Source organism: Salmo salar, chromosome ssa22 (assembly GCF_905237065.1).
Source record: "Salmo salar chromosome ssa22, Ssal_v3.1, whole genome shotgun sequence".
Lineage (NCBI taxonomy): Eukaryota > Metazoa > Chordata > Actinopteri > Salmoniformes > Salmonidae > Salmo > Salmo salar.
Window position 1 is genome coordinate 61433314 of NC_059463.1, and position 20008 is coordinate 61453321.

A 20008-nucleotide genomic window follows, 5' to 3' on the forward strand; every position below is an offset into this window, starting at 1 on the left:
AAAGAGTTGTTAACGGTGAAGCTTCGTAACCGGCCCAGTCAGCAGGAGCTGGAGGACAGAAACATCTTCCCTGTTCGCTCAGACCTGGAGAGACAGGAGCTACGACAACACATAGAGACCAAGCTGGCCAAGTGAGTCCCATATCTATCTATCTATCTATCTATCTATCTATCTATCTATCTATCTATCTATCTATCTATCTATCTATCTATCTATCTATCTATCTATCTATCTATCTATCTGTCTGTCTGTCTGTCTGTCTGTCTGTCTGTCTGTCTGTCTGTCTGTCTGTCTGTCTGTCTGTCTGTCTGTCTGTCTGTCTGTCTGTCTGTCTGTCTGTCTGTCTGTCTGTCTGTCTGTCTGTCTGTCTGTCTGTCTGTCTGTCTGTCTGTCTGTCTGTCTGTCTGTCTGTCTGTCTGTCTGTCTGTCTGTCTGTCTCGTCTGTCTGTCTGTCTGTCTGTCTGTCTGTCTGTCTGTCTGTCTGTCTGTCTGTCTGTCTGTCTGTCTGTCTGTCTGTCTGTCTGTCTGTCTGTCTGTCTGTCTGTCTGTCTGTCTGTCTGTCTACTGCCTAACAGATATGGAGTTTATCAATGTTTGATTTGTTTTCAAATTATTTGTGGGTCTGATTGATCTGTGGAAAATATGTGTCTCTAATATGGTCATACATTTGGCTGGAGGTTAGGAAGTGAAGCTCAGTTTCCACCTCATTTTGTGGACAGTGTTGCACATAGCCTGTCTTCTCTTGAGAGCCAGGTCTGCCTACGGCGGCCTTTCTCAATAGCAAGGCTATGCTCACTGAGTCTGTATATAGTCTAGGATTTTTGACATTTTATGGTCAGTCACAGTAGGCAGGTGTTCTCTCTGTTTAGGGCCAGATAGCGTTCCAATTTGCTCTGTTTTTTGGTTGATTCTTTCCAGTGTGTCAAATATTTATTTTTCTACTTTCATAGACTACTACTGACCACTACTGATCACGGTAGTCATTTACATTTAACATTACATTTAAGTCATTTAGCAGACGCTCTTATCCAGAGCGACTTACAAATTGACCTCAAAGTCAGTTTTACTGCTTTTCCCTAGTAATTTACATTTACATTTAGCTCAGTTACCTTAGCTTTCTTGGGAACAGGAACAATGGTGGCCCTCTTGAAGCATGTGGGAACAGCAGACTGGGATAAGGATTGATTGAATATGTCTGTAAACACACCAGCCAGCTGGTCTGCGCATACTCTGAGGACGCGGCCGGGGATGCCGTCTGGGCCTGCAGCCTTGCGAGGGTTAACACGTTTAAATGTTTTACTCACGTTGGCTACAGTGAAGGAGAGCCCGCAGGTTTTGGTAGCGGGCTGTGTCAGTGGCACTGTATTGTCCTCAAAGCGAGCAAAGAAGTTGTTTAGTTTGTCTGGGAGCAAGACATCCTGGTCCGCGACAGGGCTGGTTTTTCTTTTGTAGTCCGTGATTGACTGTAGACGCTGCCACATACCTCTCGTGTCTGAGCCGTTGAATTGCGACTCCACTTTGTCTCTGTACTGACGCTTAGCTTGTTTGATTACCTTGCGGAGGGAATAGCTACACTGTTTATATTCGGTCATGTTTCCGGTCACCTTGCCCTGATTAAAAGCAGTGGTTCGGGCTTTCAGTTTTGCGCGAATGCTGCCATCAATCCACGGTTTCTGGTTGGGGAATGTTTTAATAGTTGCTGTGGGTACAACATCACCGATGCACTTGCTAATAAACTCGCTCACCGAATCAGCGTATTCATCAATGTTGTTGTTCGACGCTATGCGGAACATATCCCAGTCCACGTGATCGAAGCAATCTCGAAGTGTGGAATCCGATTGGTCGGACTAGCGTTGAACAGACCTGAGCGCGGGAGCTTCCTGTTTTAGTTTCTGTCTATAGGCTGGGAGCAACAAAATGGAGTCGTGGTCAGATTTTCCAAAAGGAAGGCGGGGGAGGGCTTTGTATGCGTCGCGGAAGTTAGAATAACAATGATCTAGGGTTTTGCCAGCCCGGGTCGCACATTCGATACGCTGATACAATTTAGGGAGCCTTGTTTTCAGATTAGCCTTGTTAAAATCCCCAGCTACAATAAATGCAGCCTCAGGATGAGAGAGATCAGTTGTTTTATTTAGAGTAACGTCAGAGAGATCAGCTGTATTTGTGTGTGTGTGTGTGTGTGTGTGTGTGTGTGTGTGTGTGTGTGTGTGTGTGTGTGTGTGTGTGTGTGTGTGTGTGTGTGTGTGTGTGTGTGTGTGTGTGTGTGTGTGTGTGTGTGTCTGTGTCTGTGTCTGTGTGTCTGTGTCTGTGTGTGTGTACTGTGTGTGTACTGTGTGTGTGTGTGTGTGTGTACTGTGTGTGTGTGTGTGTGTACTGTGTGTGTGTGTGTGTGTACTGTGTGTGTACTGTGTGTGTGTACTGTGTGTGTGTGTGTGTGTGTGTGTGTGTACTGTGTGTGTGTGTGTGTGTGTGTGTGTGTGTGTGTGTGTGTGTGTGTGTGTGTGTGTGTGTGTGTGTGTGTGTGTGTGTGTGTGTGTGTGTGTGTGTACTGTAGTGTGTGTGTGTGTATTCTCTGTTTTTGGTTCCAGGTTGAACCCTTTTTGGCTTCCATATATAAAAAAAACCTTTCGCAACTCAGAAGGTTTCTACCTAGAACCAATAAAGGTTCTCCTACCGGGGACAGCCGAAGAACCCTTTCAGAACTATTTTTTCTGCAGGAGCGTACAATAAAATATATCCTATCCTCTTATGACCAGGATTATGATGTCATCAGACCAGACTGTCTGCTTGACGTTTTCAGTTCAGTCATCAGGAATATCGATATCGGTCTCGTTGTCTTTGTACAGCACACACGTCCTTAAAAATAGCTTTTTTTTAACAGCTAGAGTTTCACAGTATTTCATAACTGTCTGACATGCATCCCAAATGCCTCTCTATTCCCTACGCGAACCCTATAAAGACCTTGTTTAAAAGTAGTGCACTATATAGGAAATAGAGAGCCATTCTGATATGCAGACGGACACTGTCATTGTTCAAATCAATATTACTGATGACTGAACTGAGCACATCAAGCAGACAGATGAACAGGCACGTATAGGCCTAAATGATTGGTCCAGAACATTGTGTTAGAACATTATCCGTCTGTCTGTCTGTCTGTCTGTGTACGGTGTGTTCAGACAGTGTTCAGACAGTGTTCAGACAGTGTTCAGACAGTGTTCAGACAGTGTTCAGACAGTGTTCAGACAGTGTTCAGACAGTGTTACATTAATGTCAAATAAGCAATGCTAACACTGACTACGTGTGATTGTAGTCAGTGCCTGGGTCAATTCAAATTGAAGTCAAATTGAAGTCTGAATTTCTATTGTCCAGTGCCTGGGTCAATTCAAATTGAAGTCAAATTGAAGTCTGAATTTCTATTGTCTAGTGCCTGGGTCAATTCAAATTGAAGTCAAATTGAAGTCTGAATTTCTATTGTCTAGTGTCTTGGTCAAATCAAATTGAAGTCTGAATTTCTATTGTCCAGTGACTGGGTCAATTCAAATTGAAGTCTGAATTTTTATTGTCTAGTGCCTGGGTCAATTCAAATTGAAGTCTGAATTTCTATTGTCCAGTGACTGGGTCAATTCAAATTGAAGTCTGAATTTTTATTGTCTAGTGCCTGGGTCAATTGAAATTGAAGTCTGAATTTCTATTGTCTAGTGCCTGGGTCAATTCAAATTGAAGTCAAATTGAAGTCTGAATTTCTATTGTCTAGTGTCTTGGTCAAATCAAATTGAAGTCTGAATTTCTATTGTCCAGTGACTGGGTCAATTCAAATTGAAGTCTGAATTTTTATTGTCTAGTGCCTGGGTCAATTCAAATTGAAGTCTGAATTTCTATTGTCCAGTGACTGGGTCAATTCAAATTGAAGTCTGAATTTTTATTGTCTAGTGCCTGGGTCAATTCAAATTGAAGTCTGAATTTCTATTGTCTAGTGCCTGGGTCAATTCAAATTGAAGTCAAATTGAAGCCTGAATTTTTATTGTCTAGTGCCTGGGTCAATTCAAATTGAAGTCTGAATTTCTATTGTCCAGTGACTGGGTCAATTCAAATTGAAGTCTGAATTTTTATTGTCTAGTGCCTGGGTTAATTGAAATTGAAGTCTGAATTTCAATTGTCTAATGCCTGGGTCAATTGAAATTGAAGTCTGAATTTCTATTGTCCAGTGACTGGGTCAATTGAAATTGAAGTGTGAATTTCTATTGTCTAGTGCCTGGGTCAATTGAAATTGAAGTCAAATTGAAGTCTGAATTTCTATTGTCTAGTGCCTGGGTCAATTGAAATTGAAGTCAAATTGAAGTCTGAATTTCTATTGTCCAGTGCCTGGGTCAATTGAAATTGAAGTCAAATTGAAGTCTGAATTTCTATTGTCTAGTGCCTGGGTCAATTCAAATTGAAGTCAAATTGAAGCCTGAATTTTTATTGTCTAGTGCCTGGGTCAATTCAAATTGAAGTCTGAATTTCTATTGTCCAGTGACTGGGTCAATTCAAATTGAAGTCTGAATTTTTATTGTCTAGTGCCTGGGTTAATTGAAATTGAAGTCTGAATTTCAATTGTCTAATGCCTGGGTCAATTGAAATTGAAGTCTGAATTTCTATTGTCCAGTGACTGGGTCAATTGAAATTGAAGTGTGAATTTCTATTGTCTAGTGCCTGGGTCAATTGAAATTGAAGTCAAATTGAAGTCTGAATTTCTATTGTCTAGTGCCTGGGTCAATTGAAATTGAAGTCAAATTGAAGTCTGAATTTCTATTGTCCAGTGCCTGGGTCAATTGAAATTGAAGTCAAATTGAAGTCTGAATTTCTATTGTCTAGTGCCTGGGTCAATTGAAATTGAAGTCAAATTGAAGTCTGAATTTCTATTGTCCAGTGCCTGGGTCAATTAAAATTGAAGTGTGAATTTCTATTGTCCTGAGGAGAGGCTCCAGTCTACAGAATGTAGTGTCAACTCACTCTGTCCACTGTGGGTGAAATAAAACACGTTTCGGTGATGAAATGTAACTTCCTTGTGTTATAAATGTAATTTTACCAAGACAGATATGATTTTTCTTTTTTATGTTCTGAATTGTTCAGTGGGGTCTTTCACTAAGATATCCTTAACATTATCTAAAGTCAGATACCTAATGCATCCAATGAAAAGCCCAGAGCTCTGTTGTCATAGCGATGTAGGTTTCTCGTAACAACTTTCGAAGACTTTACATTTTTTGGTGCGTCTCCCTCTTCAAAGTTGTTTCCGATTGGTCGCATAAAATCCCAATTAGCAATGATACGAGCTGAATTACTGTAAATGTAAAAAGCTTTGAAAAAAATAAATGAAACGGTTGGTATATCCAACTGCTGGCTTGCCTCTGAAGCTAAGTAGGGTTGGTCCTGGTCAGTCCCTGGATGGGAGACCAGATGCTGCTGGAAGTGGTGTTGGAGGGCCAGTAGGAGGCACTCTTTCCTCTGGTCTATAAAAATATCCCAAAGCCCCAGGGCAGTGATTGGGGACATTGCCCTGTGTAAGGTGCTGTCTTTTGGATGGGATGTTAAACGGGTGTCCTGACTCTCTGAGGTCATTAAAGATCCCATGGCACTTATCTTAAGAGTAGGGGTGTTAACCCCTGGTGTCCTGGCTAAATTCACAATCTGTCCCTCATACCATCAAGGCCACCTAATCATCCCCAGTTTATAATTGGCTCATTAATCCCCCCCTCCTCTCCCTTGTAACTATTCCCCAGGTTGTTAATGTAAATGAGAATGTGTTCTCAGTCAACTTACCTGGTAAAATAACGGTAAAATAACAACAAAAAATTACAAAAAATAAACTCAGTGCTTCGTTGACATTTCACAGAGATACGCAGCTTTTGTTGAGAATTCTTCTGAAAAGAAAAAAGAAAAAAATAACAGGAATTTCAAATTAATATGAAAAGCTAAAATATGAAAATACTTACATGTCGCGTCTCAACATCAATATCGATCTTATCTCTATATTGTTTTATGTCCTTCGCATTCCAGAAGAAAGATGACGAGATCAATGGGAAAGTTGAGTCGAATTAATATTTGAATATGTTCTTCTTGGCCATGGGCATTCTGAAGCGCCGGCCAGAGGGAAGCCTCTCGAACTGAGGGTTTACTGTAGAGGGTGGGAAGGGTCGCCAACGACAGCCAGTGCCATCTTTTTGGTTGCCTTGATGTGCTGCTCAAATGTGCCTGTGGTCAACCAATTACTTTGCTGGCTGTGTTTACTATCCTGGTCAGTTTGCTTTTGCTCCACCAGCTCAGATTACCATACCAAAGTGTCATATCACATGATACCATACGAAAGTGCTTCTTTCACATGCATTGCTTGCTGTTTGGGGTTTTAGGCTGGGTTTCTGTACAGCACTTTGAGATATCAGCTGATGTACGAAGGGCTTTATAAATACATTTGATTTGATTTGATATCCTCTACAGGATCGGTGGGAGCCCGCGGGACGGTTGAGCTAACGTAGGCTAATGCGATTAGCATGAGGTTGTAAGTAACAAGAAAATTTCCCAGGATATAGACATATCTGATATGGGCAGAAAGCTTAAATTCGTGTTAATCTAACTGCACTGTCCAATTTACTGTAGCTATTACAGTGAAATAATACCATGCTATTGTTTGATGAGAGTGCACAGTTTTGAACTTGAAAATGTATTAATAAACCAATTAGGCACATTTCGGCAGTCATGATACAACATTTTGAACAGAAATACAATGGTTCATTGGATAAGTCGACAATCTGACAATGGAATGCCCAGAGCAAACTCTGGCACTCCAGATTAAATGTACAAACACACCTGTAGTATAAACCAGCCTTTAGTCTTAATCTTTGGTTGTTTACTACACAACTCACTCTGTTTAGCACATGGCCTCACATGTGAATCCTTAAAGAGATGGGTGGGGCTAAGGCTTAAGTGGGTGTGAACGATGCTGAATGGGTGGAGACAAAGAAGAGCTCTCCAGTAGGTGTACCAAAAATATTCAAGGGCCATTTTCTCAAAAGTGAGTTTACAGGTTTATCAACTTTCAAAGAAAAAAATACTTTCCCCATTATTATTCAACTGCAGTGTATTATATATCATTTTGTAGCTCTGAGTCTCTATCCAATGTAAAAAACACAATTTCAAACTTTGCTACCGAAGATCGATTGGAGCTGGTCGGTCACATGTCTCTATAGATCTTTATCTCTCTCTGTATATCTATATATCTATATCTCTGTATTTCTATATCTCTATATATCTATATCTCTGTATTTCTATATCTCTGTATATCTATATCTATATATATCTATATATCTGTATTTCTATATATCTATATCTCTGTATATCTATATATATCTATATCTCTGTATATCTATATATATCTATATCTATATATATATATATCTATATATATCTATATCTCTGTATATCTATATATATCTATATATATATATATATATATCTATATATATATCTCTGTATATCTATATATATATCTATATCTCCGTAATTATTTTCCTCCTTTTGAATATCATTGTATTTCCAAGCCACTGTAAAGCAGAGTAGAATGCTCAGTCGGGCATCAGTCCAAAACAAATGTTCAAAACAATATTGTCACGAAACATGGAACCCATGAATAGCTTTGAGAAAATCAATGTTCTCCAGCTCTTTCTCTGTGGAGATATTTGTAGGGGGTGGAGGCTATTTTTAGACTGGAAGAGGTGAATAAGGATAAGCCACTCTCTCTCTCTCTCTCTCTCTCTCTCTCTCTCTCTCTCTCGCTCTCTCTCTCTCTCTCTCTCTCTCTCTCTCTCTCTCTCGCTCTTTCTCTCTCTCTCTCTCCCTCTCTCTCTCTCTCTCTCTCTCTCTCTCTCTCTCTCTCTCTCTCTCGCTCTCTCGCTCTCTCTCTCTCTCTCTCTCTCTCTCTCTCTCTCTCTCTCTCTCTCGCCCTCTCTCTCTCTCTCTCTCTCTCTCTCTCTCTCTCTCTCTCTCTCTCTCTCTCTCTCTCTCTCTCTCTCTCCCCTCTCTCTCTCTCTCTCTCTCTCCCTCTCTCTCTCTCTCTCTCTCTCTCTCTCCCCTCTCTCTCTCTCTCTCTCTCTCTCTCTCTCTCTCTCTCTCTCTCTCTCTCTCTCTCTCTCTCTCTCTCTCTCTGCTCTCTCGCTCTCTCTCTCTCTCTCTCTCTCTCTCTCTCTCTCTCTCTCTCTCTCTCTCTCTCTCCCTCTCTCTCTCTCTCTCTCTCTCTCCCCTCTCTCTCCCCCTCTCTCTCTCTCTCTCTCTCTCTCTCTCTCTCTCTCTCTCTCTCTCTCTCTCTCTCTCTCTCTCTCTCTCTCTCTCTCTCTCTCTCTCCTCTCTCTCTCTCTCTCTCTCTCTCTCTGTGGGATGAGAAAAGGAGAGGAAGAGAGGGACTGATGATGTGAGCAGGGGGAGGGGGAAATGGGCGGAAAAGAGCAACAGAGTAGTGGGAAGAGGAGAGCTGCCATGTGAGCAGGGGGAGAGGGGAGGATCCCCATTAGTTCCTGTCAAGGCAGCAGCTACTCTTCCTGGGGTTTATTATGGATCCCCATTAGTTCCTGTCAAGGCAGGAGCTACTCTTCCTGGGGTTTATTATGGATCCCCATTAGTTCCTGTCAAGGCAGCAGCTACTCTTCCTGGGGTTTATTATGGATCCGCATTAGTTCCTGCCAAGGCAGCAGGTACTCTTCCTGGGGTTTATTATGGATCCCCATTACTTCCTGCCAAGGCAGCAGCTACTCTTCCTGGGGTTTATTATGGATCCCCATTAGTTCCTGTCAAGGCAGCAGCTACTCTTCCTGGGGTTTATTATGGATCCTCATTAGTTCCTGGCAAGGCAGCTGCTACTCTTCCTGGGGTTTATTATGGATCCCCATTAGTTCCTGTCAAGGCAGCAGCTACTCTTCCTGGGGTTTATTATGGATCCCAATTAGTTCCTGCCAAGGCAGCAGCTACTCTTCCTGAGGTTTATTATGGATCCCCATTAGTTCCTGCCAAGGCAGCAGCTACTCTTCCTGGGGTTTATTATGGATCCCCATTAGTTCCTGCCAAGGCAGCAGCTACTCTTCCTGGGGTTTATTATGGATCCCCCATTAGTTCCTGCCAAGTCAGCAGCTACTCTTCCTGGGGTTTATTATGGATCTCCATTAGTTCCTGCCAAGGCAGCAGCTACTCTTCCTGGGGTTTATTATGGATCCCCCATTAGTTCCTGTCAAGGCAGCAGCTACTCTTCTTGGGGTTTATTATGGATCCCCCATTAGTTCCTGCCAAGGCAGCAGCTACTCTTCCTGGGGTTTATTATGGATCCCCATTTGTTCCTGCCAAGGCAGCAGCTATTATGGACAGACCTCTCCCTGTCTTAGCTATCATTGCATCAATATTCTTTGACAGTTTACAATTCAGAGTTACACCAAGGTGTTTAGTCTCCTCAACTTGCTGAATATCAAATGAAATACAATTTGAATGGTCACATACACATATTTAGCTGATGTTAATGCGGGTGTAGCGAAATGCTTGTGTTCCCAGCTCCAACAGTGCAGTAGTATGTAACAATTCACAACAATACACACAAATCTCAAAGTAAAAGATTGGAATTAAGAAAAACTGTATATAAATATTCGGAGTGGCATTGACTAGAAATATAAATAAATACAGTAGAATGCAGTATATACATATAAAATGTGTAAAACAACATGTAAACATTATTAAAGTGACCCATGTTCCATGACTATGTACATAGGGCAGCAGCCTCTAAGGTGCAGGGTTGAGTAACCGGGTAGTAGCCGGCTAGTAACAGTGACTAAAGTTCAGGACAGGGTACTGGGTGGAGGCCGGCTAGTAACAGTGACTAAAGTTCAGGGCAGGGTGCTGGGTGGAGGCCGGCTAGTGGTGACTATTTAACAGTCTGATGGGCTTGAGATAGAAACTGTTTTGTTTCTGATAACAAGGTGAACAGGACATGGCTCGGGTGGTTGATGTCCTTGATGATTTTTTGGGCCTTTCTGTGTTATTGGGTGCTGTAGTTGTCCTGGAGGTGTCCAGTTAGCTTGCCCCCGGTGATGTGTTGCCATACCAGACGTTGATACAGCCCGACAGGATGCTCTCAGTGGTATATCTGTACAAGCTTGTCAGGGTCTTAGGGGCCAAGCCAGAAGGTATTCAGCCTCCTGAGGTTGAAAAGGCACTGTTGCGCATTCTTCACCACACTGTCTGTGTGGTTGGACCATTTCAGATTGTCAGTGATGTGTACGATGAGGAACGAAGCTTTACTGAAGGGAGGGCGTGGGAGGACCTTCTCCCGGAAGGGAGAGTAAAAGTTACAGTCCCTGAGTATCTTACAGTCCATATTATTCATTACAATATTTAGTTGAGCTTTACGGTTTAGTGAATGGTTTGTTCCAAACACAATGCTTTATGTTTGAGAAATATTTACCACTACGTTCTCCAGTCATTCTAAAACTGACTGCAGCTCTTTGTTAACCTCCCTGGGCAAGGTGGGACGCTTGCGTCAACAGCCAGTGGAATCTCAGTCTCACTGTCCCCAGGCTGACCACTCACAAACAGAGCAGCTGTACTTTGCCCAGAGACAGCAGACACCCCATTCCACTTTCTGGCGGCTTTAGAGAGCCAATGGAAGCCTTAGAAAGTGTCACATTACAGCACAGATGCTGTATTTTCGATAGAGATGCAACAGAAGGACAACAAATTGTCAGACAGGGCACTTCCTGTATGGAATCTTCTCAGGTTTTGGCCTGCCATATGAGTTCTGTTATACTCACAGACACCATTCAAACAGTTTTAGAAACTTTAGAGTGTTTTCTATCCAAATCTACTAATTATATGCATATTCTCATTTCTGGGCAAGAGTAGTAACCAGTTTAAATCGGGTACGTTTTTTATCCAGCCGTGCAAATACTGCCCCCTAGCCCCAACAGGTTTAAGTGTTACAGTGATTTCACTAGCTGTGGTAGATGATGTGTATAGTGTTGAGTCATCCGCATACATAGGCACACAGGCTTTACTCAGAGCCAGTGGCTTGTCATTAGTAAAGATTGAAAAAACTAAGGGGCCTAGACAACTGCCCTGGGGAATGCCCAACTTGACCTGAATTATGTTGTCAAGGCTTCCATTAAAGAACACCCCCTGTGTTCTGTTTGACAGGAAACTCTCAACCCATGATATGGCAGGAGATGTAAAGCCATAACACATGCATTTTTACAGCAGCAGACTATGATCGATAATGTCAAAAGCTGCGCTAAAGTCTAACAAAACTGCTCCCACAAGCTTCTTATTGTACATTTCTTCAGCCAATCTTCAGTCATTTGTGTAACTGCCGTACATGTTGAGTATCATACCCTATAAGCGTGCTGAAAGTCAGTTGTTCATTTGTTTACTGTGAAATAGCATTGTATCTGGTCAAACACTTTATTTCCCAAAAGTTTACTAAGGATTGGTAGCAGGCTGATTGGTCGTGTGTTTGTGCCAGTAAAGGGTGCTCTGCTATCCTTGGGTAGCGGAATGTCTTTTGCTTCCTTCTAGGCCAGAGGGCACACACTTTCCTGTAGGCTTACATTGAAGAGATGGCTAATAGCAGTGGCAATATAGTCCACTATCGTCCTCAGTCATTTTCCATCCAAGTTGTCAGACCCAAGGTGGCTTGTCATTGTTGATAGACAAAAAATAAGTGTCACCTCTACCACACTCACTTTACAGAATTCAAAATTACAATTCTTGTCTTTCATAATTTGGTTAGTTATGCATGTCATGCCTAAATTAGCTAATCTTGCCAATGAAAAAAAATCATTAAAATAGTTGGCAATATCAGGGGGTTTTGTGATGAACAAATCATCTGGATGGAGCTGAGTTTGCGTTTTTGCCCAAAATGTAATTTAACCTCTACGGGATCGGTGTCATCCCCGCTAGACGGTTGCGCTAACGTAGGCTAATGTGAATCTAACTGCACTGTCCAATTTACAGTAGCTATTACAGTGAAAGAATACCATGCTATTGTTTGAGGAGAGTGCACAGTTATGAACTTGAAAATGTATTAATAATCGAATTAGGCACATTTGGGCAGTCTTGATACAACATTTTGAACAGATATGCAATGGTTCATTAGATCAGTCTAAAACGTTGCACATACACTGCTGCCACCTAGTGGCACAAAATCTAAATTGCGCATGGGCTGAAATAATACATAATGGCCTTTCTCTTGCATTTCAAAGATGATGATACAAAATTATGTTTTTTTCATTGTATTATCTTTTACCAGATCTAATGTGTTATGTTCTCCTACATTGATTTCACATTTCCACAAACTTTAAAGTGTTTCCTTTCAAATGGTATCAAGAATATGCATATCCTTGCTTTAGGTCCTGAGCTACAGGCAGTTAGATGTGGGTGTCATTTTAGGCAAAAAAAAAGGGTGCTCCAAAGCGTTTTACTTTTGTTCTTTATGTAATTTAGCTTTGTTTCATAGTGCAGCTTCTTCTTCTTTTTGTTTAGTTTAGTCACATGATTTCTCAATTTACAGAACGCTTGACGATCAGCTGTGCAGCCAGATTTATTTGTCGTTCCTTTTTGCCTCGTCCCTCTCAACCGTACCAATTTTTCAATTCCTCATCAATCCACTGGGATTTAACAGTTTTTAACAGTCATTTTCTTAATGGGTTCTTAATAACGGAATAATCAATTTCATAAATGCGTCAAGTGCAGCGTCGAGTGTTGCTTCTCAATACACACCACAGACCAGATCTTCCCAGGTTCTCGGCCTTTCTAGGGAGTTTTTTCCTAGCCACCGTGCTTCTACATCCTGCATTGCTTTCTGTTTTGGGGGGTTTTAGGCTGGGTTTCTGTACAGCACTTTGAGATATCAGCTGATGTAAGAAGGACTTTAAAAATAAAATTGATATGATTTGACCAGCAAATATTCTTTAGACCTTCAACATAGGAATCATTACAACATCTGTTGTATGACCTCTTATACACTATATTAGGCCCAGCCTTTGGAACTTTGGTTTTCCTACATATGGCTACTATATTATGATCACTACATCCGATGGGTGTGGATACTGCTTTAGAGCAGATTTCTGCAAGCATTAGCAAAGACGTGATCAATACATATGCATTGACAGCTGTCTGTCCCTCAGGAACATAAATACTAATAGCACTCCTGGAATGGTTCATTATTAATGCTCCCAGAATGGTGATCGTAGAATGGTTGATTTCATAAAATAACTAGTAACTGCACTCATACTGAGACTGGGATTCTGGTATTGGGCTGGTAGGGGACACCAGGGTCTATATATCAAACAGCATCTCAGAATAGGAGTGCTGAGCTTGGATCAGTTTAGCCCCTTTTAGATCATAATGAATACAATTACATGGACAGAAGGGGAACTGATCCTAGATCCTCTATCACTACTCTGAGGCTCTTTGCGAATACGGCCAAGTAGCCTCCATATATGGACGTGTCGGAGCCTCCTATTATACTGTCCTGAAGATACCCAATAGGATGGCGGCAGTAGAGTAGTGGTTGCTAGGCAACGGCGGTTCAATACCGTCCGGTGGCGTTCTGTCGTGGTTCTGCAGGAGGAAAGACTCTGTAGATTCTCTCTTTCAGCTGAAATATTAAACGTGGAACGTTGAGACCACCTGACTGCAGACTATTGGATTTTTTCAAATCAAATCAAATCATATCGACGTTTTATTTGTCACGTGCGCCGAATACAACAGACCTTACAGTGAAATGCTTACTTACAAGCCTTTAAACATTAATGCTTTAATAAGTTTTAAGAGAAATAAGTGTTAAGTAAAAAATAGATAACTAAAATTAACAAATAATTGAACAGCAGCAGTAAAGTGACAATAGCGAGGCTATATGCATCCCAATTAAAACCTTTTCACCTTATAGTGCATTACCTTTCTAGTGCATTACCCTTATAGTACATTACCCTTATAGTACGTTACCTTTCTAGTGCATTACCCTTATAGTACATTACCTTATAATGCATTACCCTTATAGTGCATTACCTTTCTAGTGCATTGCCCTTGTAGTACACTGCCTTTATAGTACATTACCCTTATAGTACATTACCTTTCTAGTGCATTACCCTTATAGTACATTACCTTATAATGCATTACCCTTATAGTGCATTACCTTTCTAGTGCATTGCCCTTGTAGTACACTGCCTTTATAGTACATTACCCTTATAGTACATTACCTTTCTAGTGCATTACCCTTATAATACATTACCCTTGTTGTGCATTACCCTTATAGTACATTACCTTTATAGTTCATTACCCTTATAGTACATTACCCCTATAGTACATTACCTTATAGTACATTACCCTTATAGTACATTACCCCTATAGTACATTACCTTATAGTACATTACCCTTATAGTACATTACATTTATGGTGCAATACTTTTGACAACAGCTCATAGGACTCTGGTCAAAGGGAGCAGTGTTGTTGTACTTAAGTCCAGGACTCGGACTTGATTCGGCCTCGAGTCATCATTTTCATGACTCGTGACTTGACATGGACTCGACCAGTGGGGACTCTGGCTTGGACTCGACCAGTGGGGAGTCTGGCTTGGACTCGACCAGTAGGGAGTCTGGCTTGGACTCGACCAGTAGGGAGTCTGGCTTGGACTCGACCAGTGGGGAGTATGGCTTGGACTCGACCAGTGGGGAGTATGGCTTGGACTCGACCAGTGGGGACTCTGGCTTGGACTCGACCAGTGGGGACTCTGGCTTGGACTCGACCAGTGGGGACTCTGGCTTGGACTCGACCAGTGGGGACTCTGGCTTGGACTCGACCAGTGGGGACTCGGATAGATTTTTCAGTGTGACATTTCTAGTGTTGATTCTGTAAGAGTGAAATTAACAATCAGATGAGGGTTACGTTAGATTTAGTTTAGGTTAAGGTTAGGCCAGGTTAAGTGAGGGTTAGGTTGGGTGAGTGTTAGGTGATAGTTAAGTTAGGGTTAGGTCAGGTAACGTTAGGTTAGGTTAGGTTAGGTGAGGGTTATGTGAGAGTTAGGTTAGGTAAGTGTTAGGTTTAAGGGTTAGGTGAGGGGTTAGGTTAAGTGAGGGGTTGGGTGAGTGTTAGGTGATAGTTAAATTAGGGTTAGGTTAGGTAACGTTAGGTTAGGTGACAATTAGGTTAGGTAACGGTTAGGCCAGGTTAAGTGAGAGTTAGGTTAGGTAAGTGAGGGGTTGGGTGAGGGTTAGGTTGGGTGAGTGTTAGGTGATAGTTAAGTTAGGGTTAGGTAATGGTTAGGTTAGGTGAGAATTAGGTTAGGTAACGGTTAGGTGAGGGTTAGGTTAGGTCAGAGTTATGTGAGAGTTAGGTTAGGTGAAAGTTAAGTTAGGTGAGGGTTATGTGAAAGTTAGGTTATGTGAGTGTTAGGTTAGGTGAGGGTTATGTGAGAGTTAGGAAAGGTGAAAGTTAGGTGAGGGTTATGTGAGAGTTAGGTTAGGTGAAAGTTAGGTGAGGGTTATGTGAAAGTTAGGTTAGGTTAGGTGAAAGTTAGGTTAGGTGAGGGTTATGTGAGAGTTAGGAAAGGTGAAAGTTAGGTGAGGGTTATGTGAAAGTTAGGTTAGGTGAAAGTTAGGTTAGGTGAAAGTTAGGTGAGGGTTAGGTGAAAGTTAGGTTAGGTGAGGGTTTTGTGAGAGTTAGGTTAGGTGAAAGTTAGGTTAGGTGAGGGTTATGTGAGAGTTAGGTTAGGTTAGGTGAAAGTTAGGTTAGGTGAGGGTTATGTGAGAGTTAGGAAAGGTGAAAGTTAGGTGAGGGTTATGTGAAAGTTAGGTTAGGTGAGGGTTATGTGAGAGTTAGGTTAGGTTAGGTGAAAGTTAGGTTAGGTTAGGGTTTTGTGAGAGTTAGGTTAGGTGAAAGTTAGGTTAGGTGAGGGTTATGTGAGAGTTAGGTTAGGTTAGGTGAAAGTTAGGTTAGGTGAGGGTTATGTGAGAGTTAGGTTAGGTTAGGGTTATGTGAGAGTTAGGTTAGGTTAGGTGAAAGTTAGGTTAGGTGAGGGTTATGTGAGAGTTAGGTTAGGTTAGGTGAAAGTTAGGTTAGGTTAGGGTTATGTGAGAGTTAGGAAAGGTGAAAGTTAGGTGAGGGTTATGTGAAAGTTAGGTTAGGTTAGGTGACTGTTAGGTAGAAACACGTCACTAAACTGTGTAAATTACAGGCTGTCAGCTGCTCTCTCTCTGTTCCTCCTCCTACCTGTCCACCACACTACCATTAACTACTGCAGCATGGGGGTATTTGTAAGGAAATGTATATATTTAGCTATGGGAATGTATTTATAAGGGTAACCGGTCATTAAAATATCAGGGGCATGTTCAATAGGTATTCTCCATTGAAAGTGCTACTGAGTCAAAGGCCTGATCTGTGTCTGGGAAACCAGTCTCTAATGTCCGGGTGCTACAGTTCCCCTTCAGTGAAACATACATGATGTACTTAACAGGGCTAGGGTTAGATACTATTAGGACTAGGGATAGATACTATTAGGACTAGGGATAGATACTATTAGGACTAGGGATAGATACTATTAGGACTAGGGTTAGATACTATTAGGACTAGGGTTAGATACTATTAGGACTAGGGATAGATACTATTAGGACTAGGGTTAGATACTATTAGGACTAGGGATAGATACTATTGGGACTAGGGTTAGATACTATTAGGACTAGGGTTAGATACTATTAGGACTAGGGTTAGATACTATTAGGACTAGGGTTAGATACTATTAGGACTAGGGATAGATACTATTGTAACAGGGCTAGGGTTAGATACTATTAGGACTAGGGTTAGATACTATTAGGACTAGGGTTAGATACTATTAGGACTAGGGTTAGATACTATTAGGACTAGGGATAGATACTATTAGGACTAGGGTTAGATACTATTAGGACTAGGGATAGATACTATTGGGACTAGGGTTAGATACTATTAGGACTAGGGTTAGATACTATTAGGACTAGGGTTAGATACTATTAGGACTAGGGTTAGATACTATTAGGACTAGGGATAGATACTATTGTAACAGGACTAGGGTTAGATACTATTGGGACTAGGGTTAGATACTATTAGGACTAGGGTTAGATACTATTAGGACTAGGGTTAGATACTATTAGGGCTAGGGATAGATACTATTAGGACTAGGGTTAGATACTATTAGGGCTAGGGATAGATACTATTAGGACTAGGGTTAGTTACTATTAGGACTAGGGTTAGATACTATTAGGGCTAGGGATAGATACTATTAGGGCTAGGGATAGATACTATTAGGACTAGGGTTAGATACTATTGGGACTAGGGTTAGATACTATTAGGACTAGGGTTAGATACTATTAGGGCTAGGGATAGATACTATTGTAACAGGACTAGGGTTAGATACTATTAGGACTAGGGATAGATACTATTGTAACAGGGCTAGGGTTAGATACTATTAGGACTAGGGATAGATACTATTGTAACAGGGCTAGGGTTAGATACTATTAGGACTAGGGTTAGATACTATTAGGACTAGGGTTAGATACTATTAGGACTAGGGTTAGATACTATTAGGACTAGGGTTAGATACTATTAGGACTAGGGTTAGATACTATTGGGACTAGGGTTAGATAGTATTGTAACAGGACTAGGGTTAGATACTATTGTAACAGGACTAGGGATAGATACTATTGTAACAGGGCTAGGGTTAGATACTATTAGGACTAGGGATAGATACTATTGGAACAGGGCTAGGCTTAGATACTATTGGGACTAGGGTTAGATACTATTGGGACGGGTTAGATACTATTGGGACTAGGGTTAGATACTATTGGGACTAGGGTTAGATACTATTAGGACTAGGGTTAGATACTATTGGGACTAGGGTTAGATACTATTGGGACTAGGGTTGGATACTATTGGGACTAGGGTTAGATACTATTGGGACTAGGGTTAGATACTATTGTAACAGGACTAGGGTTAGATACTATTGGGACTAGGGTTAGATACTATTGGAACAGGACTAGGGTTAGATACTATTGTAACAGGACTAGGGATAGATACTATTGTAACAGGACTAGGGTTAGATACTATTGTAACAGGACTAGGGATAGATACTATTGTAACAGGACTAGGGTGAGATACTATTGTAACAGGACTAGGGTTAGATCATATTGTAACAGGACTAGGGTTAGATATTATTGTAACAGGACTAGGGATAGATACTATTGTAACAGGACTAGGGTTAGATACTATTGTAACAGGACTAGGGATAGATACTATTAGGACTAGGGTTAGATACTATTGTAACAGGACTAGGGATAGATACTATTGTAACAGGACTAGGGATAGATACTATTAGGACTAGGGTTAGATACTATTGTAACAGGACTAGGGATAGATACTATTCTACAAGGATTGGGTAGAAAATAATAGCCCAGGTCTGATTCTATGCAGAAATCAATACATAAAATCTATTTATAAAGCCCATTTTACATCAGCTAATGTCACAAAGTGCCTATACAGAAACCCAGCCTAAAACCCCAAACAGCAAGCAATGCAGGATGTAGAAGCTGGGTGGATGAGCAGAACGACCAGGTGAACTGGGTACAGGGACAGCCAGGACTCATCAGGCCAGGTCTTCTCTTGGAAGAGTGAGTGAGTGAGTGAGTGAGTGAGTGAGTGAGTGAGTGAGTGAGTGAGTGAGTGAGTGAGTGAGAGATAAGGAGGGTCTATCTGAGGGCCAGAGACAAAGAGAGAGAGGTTGCCCCTCCCAGTACTGTACTCTACGGTCTAGCTGAGGGCCAGAGACAAAGAGAGAGATAAGGAGGGTCTACCTGAGGGCCAGAGACAAAGAGAGAGAGGTTGCCCCTCCCAGTACCGTACTCTACGGTCTAGCTGAGGCAGACAGACAGACAGACAGGTAGGCAGACAGACAGACAGACAGGTAGGTAGGCAGACAGACAGGTAGGCAGACAGACAGGTAGGCAGACAGACAGGTGGGCAGACAGACATACAGGCGGGCAGACAGACAGACAGACAGGTAGGCAGACAGACAGACAGGTAGGCAGACAGACAGACAGACAGGTAGACAGACAGACAGACAGACAGACAGACAGACAGACAGACAGACAGACAGACAGACAGACAGGTAGGCAGACAGACAGACAGACAGACAGACAGACAGACAGACAGACAGACAGACAGACAGACAGACAGACAGGTAGGCAGACAGACAGACAGACAGGTAGGCAGACAGACAGGTAGGCAGACAGACAGGTGGGCAGACAGACAGGTGGGCAGACAGACAGAATGGTAGGCAGGTGGGTAGGCAGACAGACAGGTAGACATACAGGCAGGCAGGAAGGCAGACAGACGGACAGACGGACAGACAGACGGACAGACGGACAGACAGACAGACGGACAGACGGACGGATGGACGGACGGGTAGGCAGGCGGGTAGGCAGGCAGGCAGACAGACAGACATGTAGGTAGGCAGGCAGGCAGGCAGGCAGGCAGGCAGGCAGGCAGGCAGGCAGACAGGCAGACAGACAGACAGACAGACAGACAGACAGACAGACAGACAGACAGACAGACAGACAGACATGTGGGCAGGCAGACCAGCTGTTCTTTAGAGATGAATCCGATCTATTCAGAGACCCTGAGATGAAACCACCCATCTTTTTCTAAGGTCAAACATCAATAATTTATCCCCTGGTGTGTTTGACCCGTCTGCCCTTTACAGTAGGCCTGGAGAACACAGTGAGAGGGGGGGGGAGTCTGTCTAGTCTTGGACCACTCACTAAGGGAGGGGTTAGGTTATGAATCGCCCACTGAGCAGAAAACATGTCCACTTCAGACAGAATACGGAAGAGGTACACTGGGGGTTAGGGCATAGACTAGTCAAACCAAATCAAATCAAATGCTATCTGTCACGTACGCCGAATACAACAGGTATTCGGCGTA

General features: G+C 42.2%; 1 protein-coding gene across 3 annotated transcripts in view; it reads left to right on the forward strand.

Moving 5' to 3' along the window:
- Nucleotides 1-20008, forward strand: part of LOC106583825 (phosphatase and actin regulator 3) — a 69621-nt gene that overhangs the window by 28036 nt on the left and 21577 nt on the right. For all 3 annotated transcript variants that reach the window (XM_045705472.1, XM_045705471.1, XM_045705473.1), the window contains one exon: nt 1-131. This exon is cut by the window's left edge and continues 23 nt beyond it. In XM_045705472.1, coding sequence (XP_045561428.1) covers nt 1-131 — 131 coding nt within the window. The remainder of the gene's footprint in view (nt 132-20008) is intronic.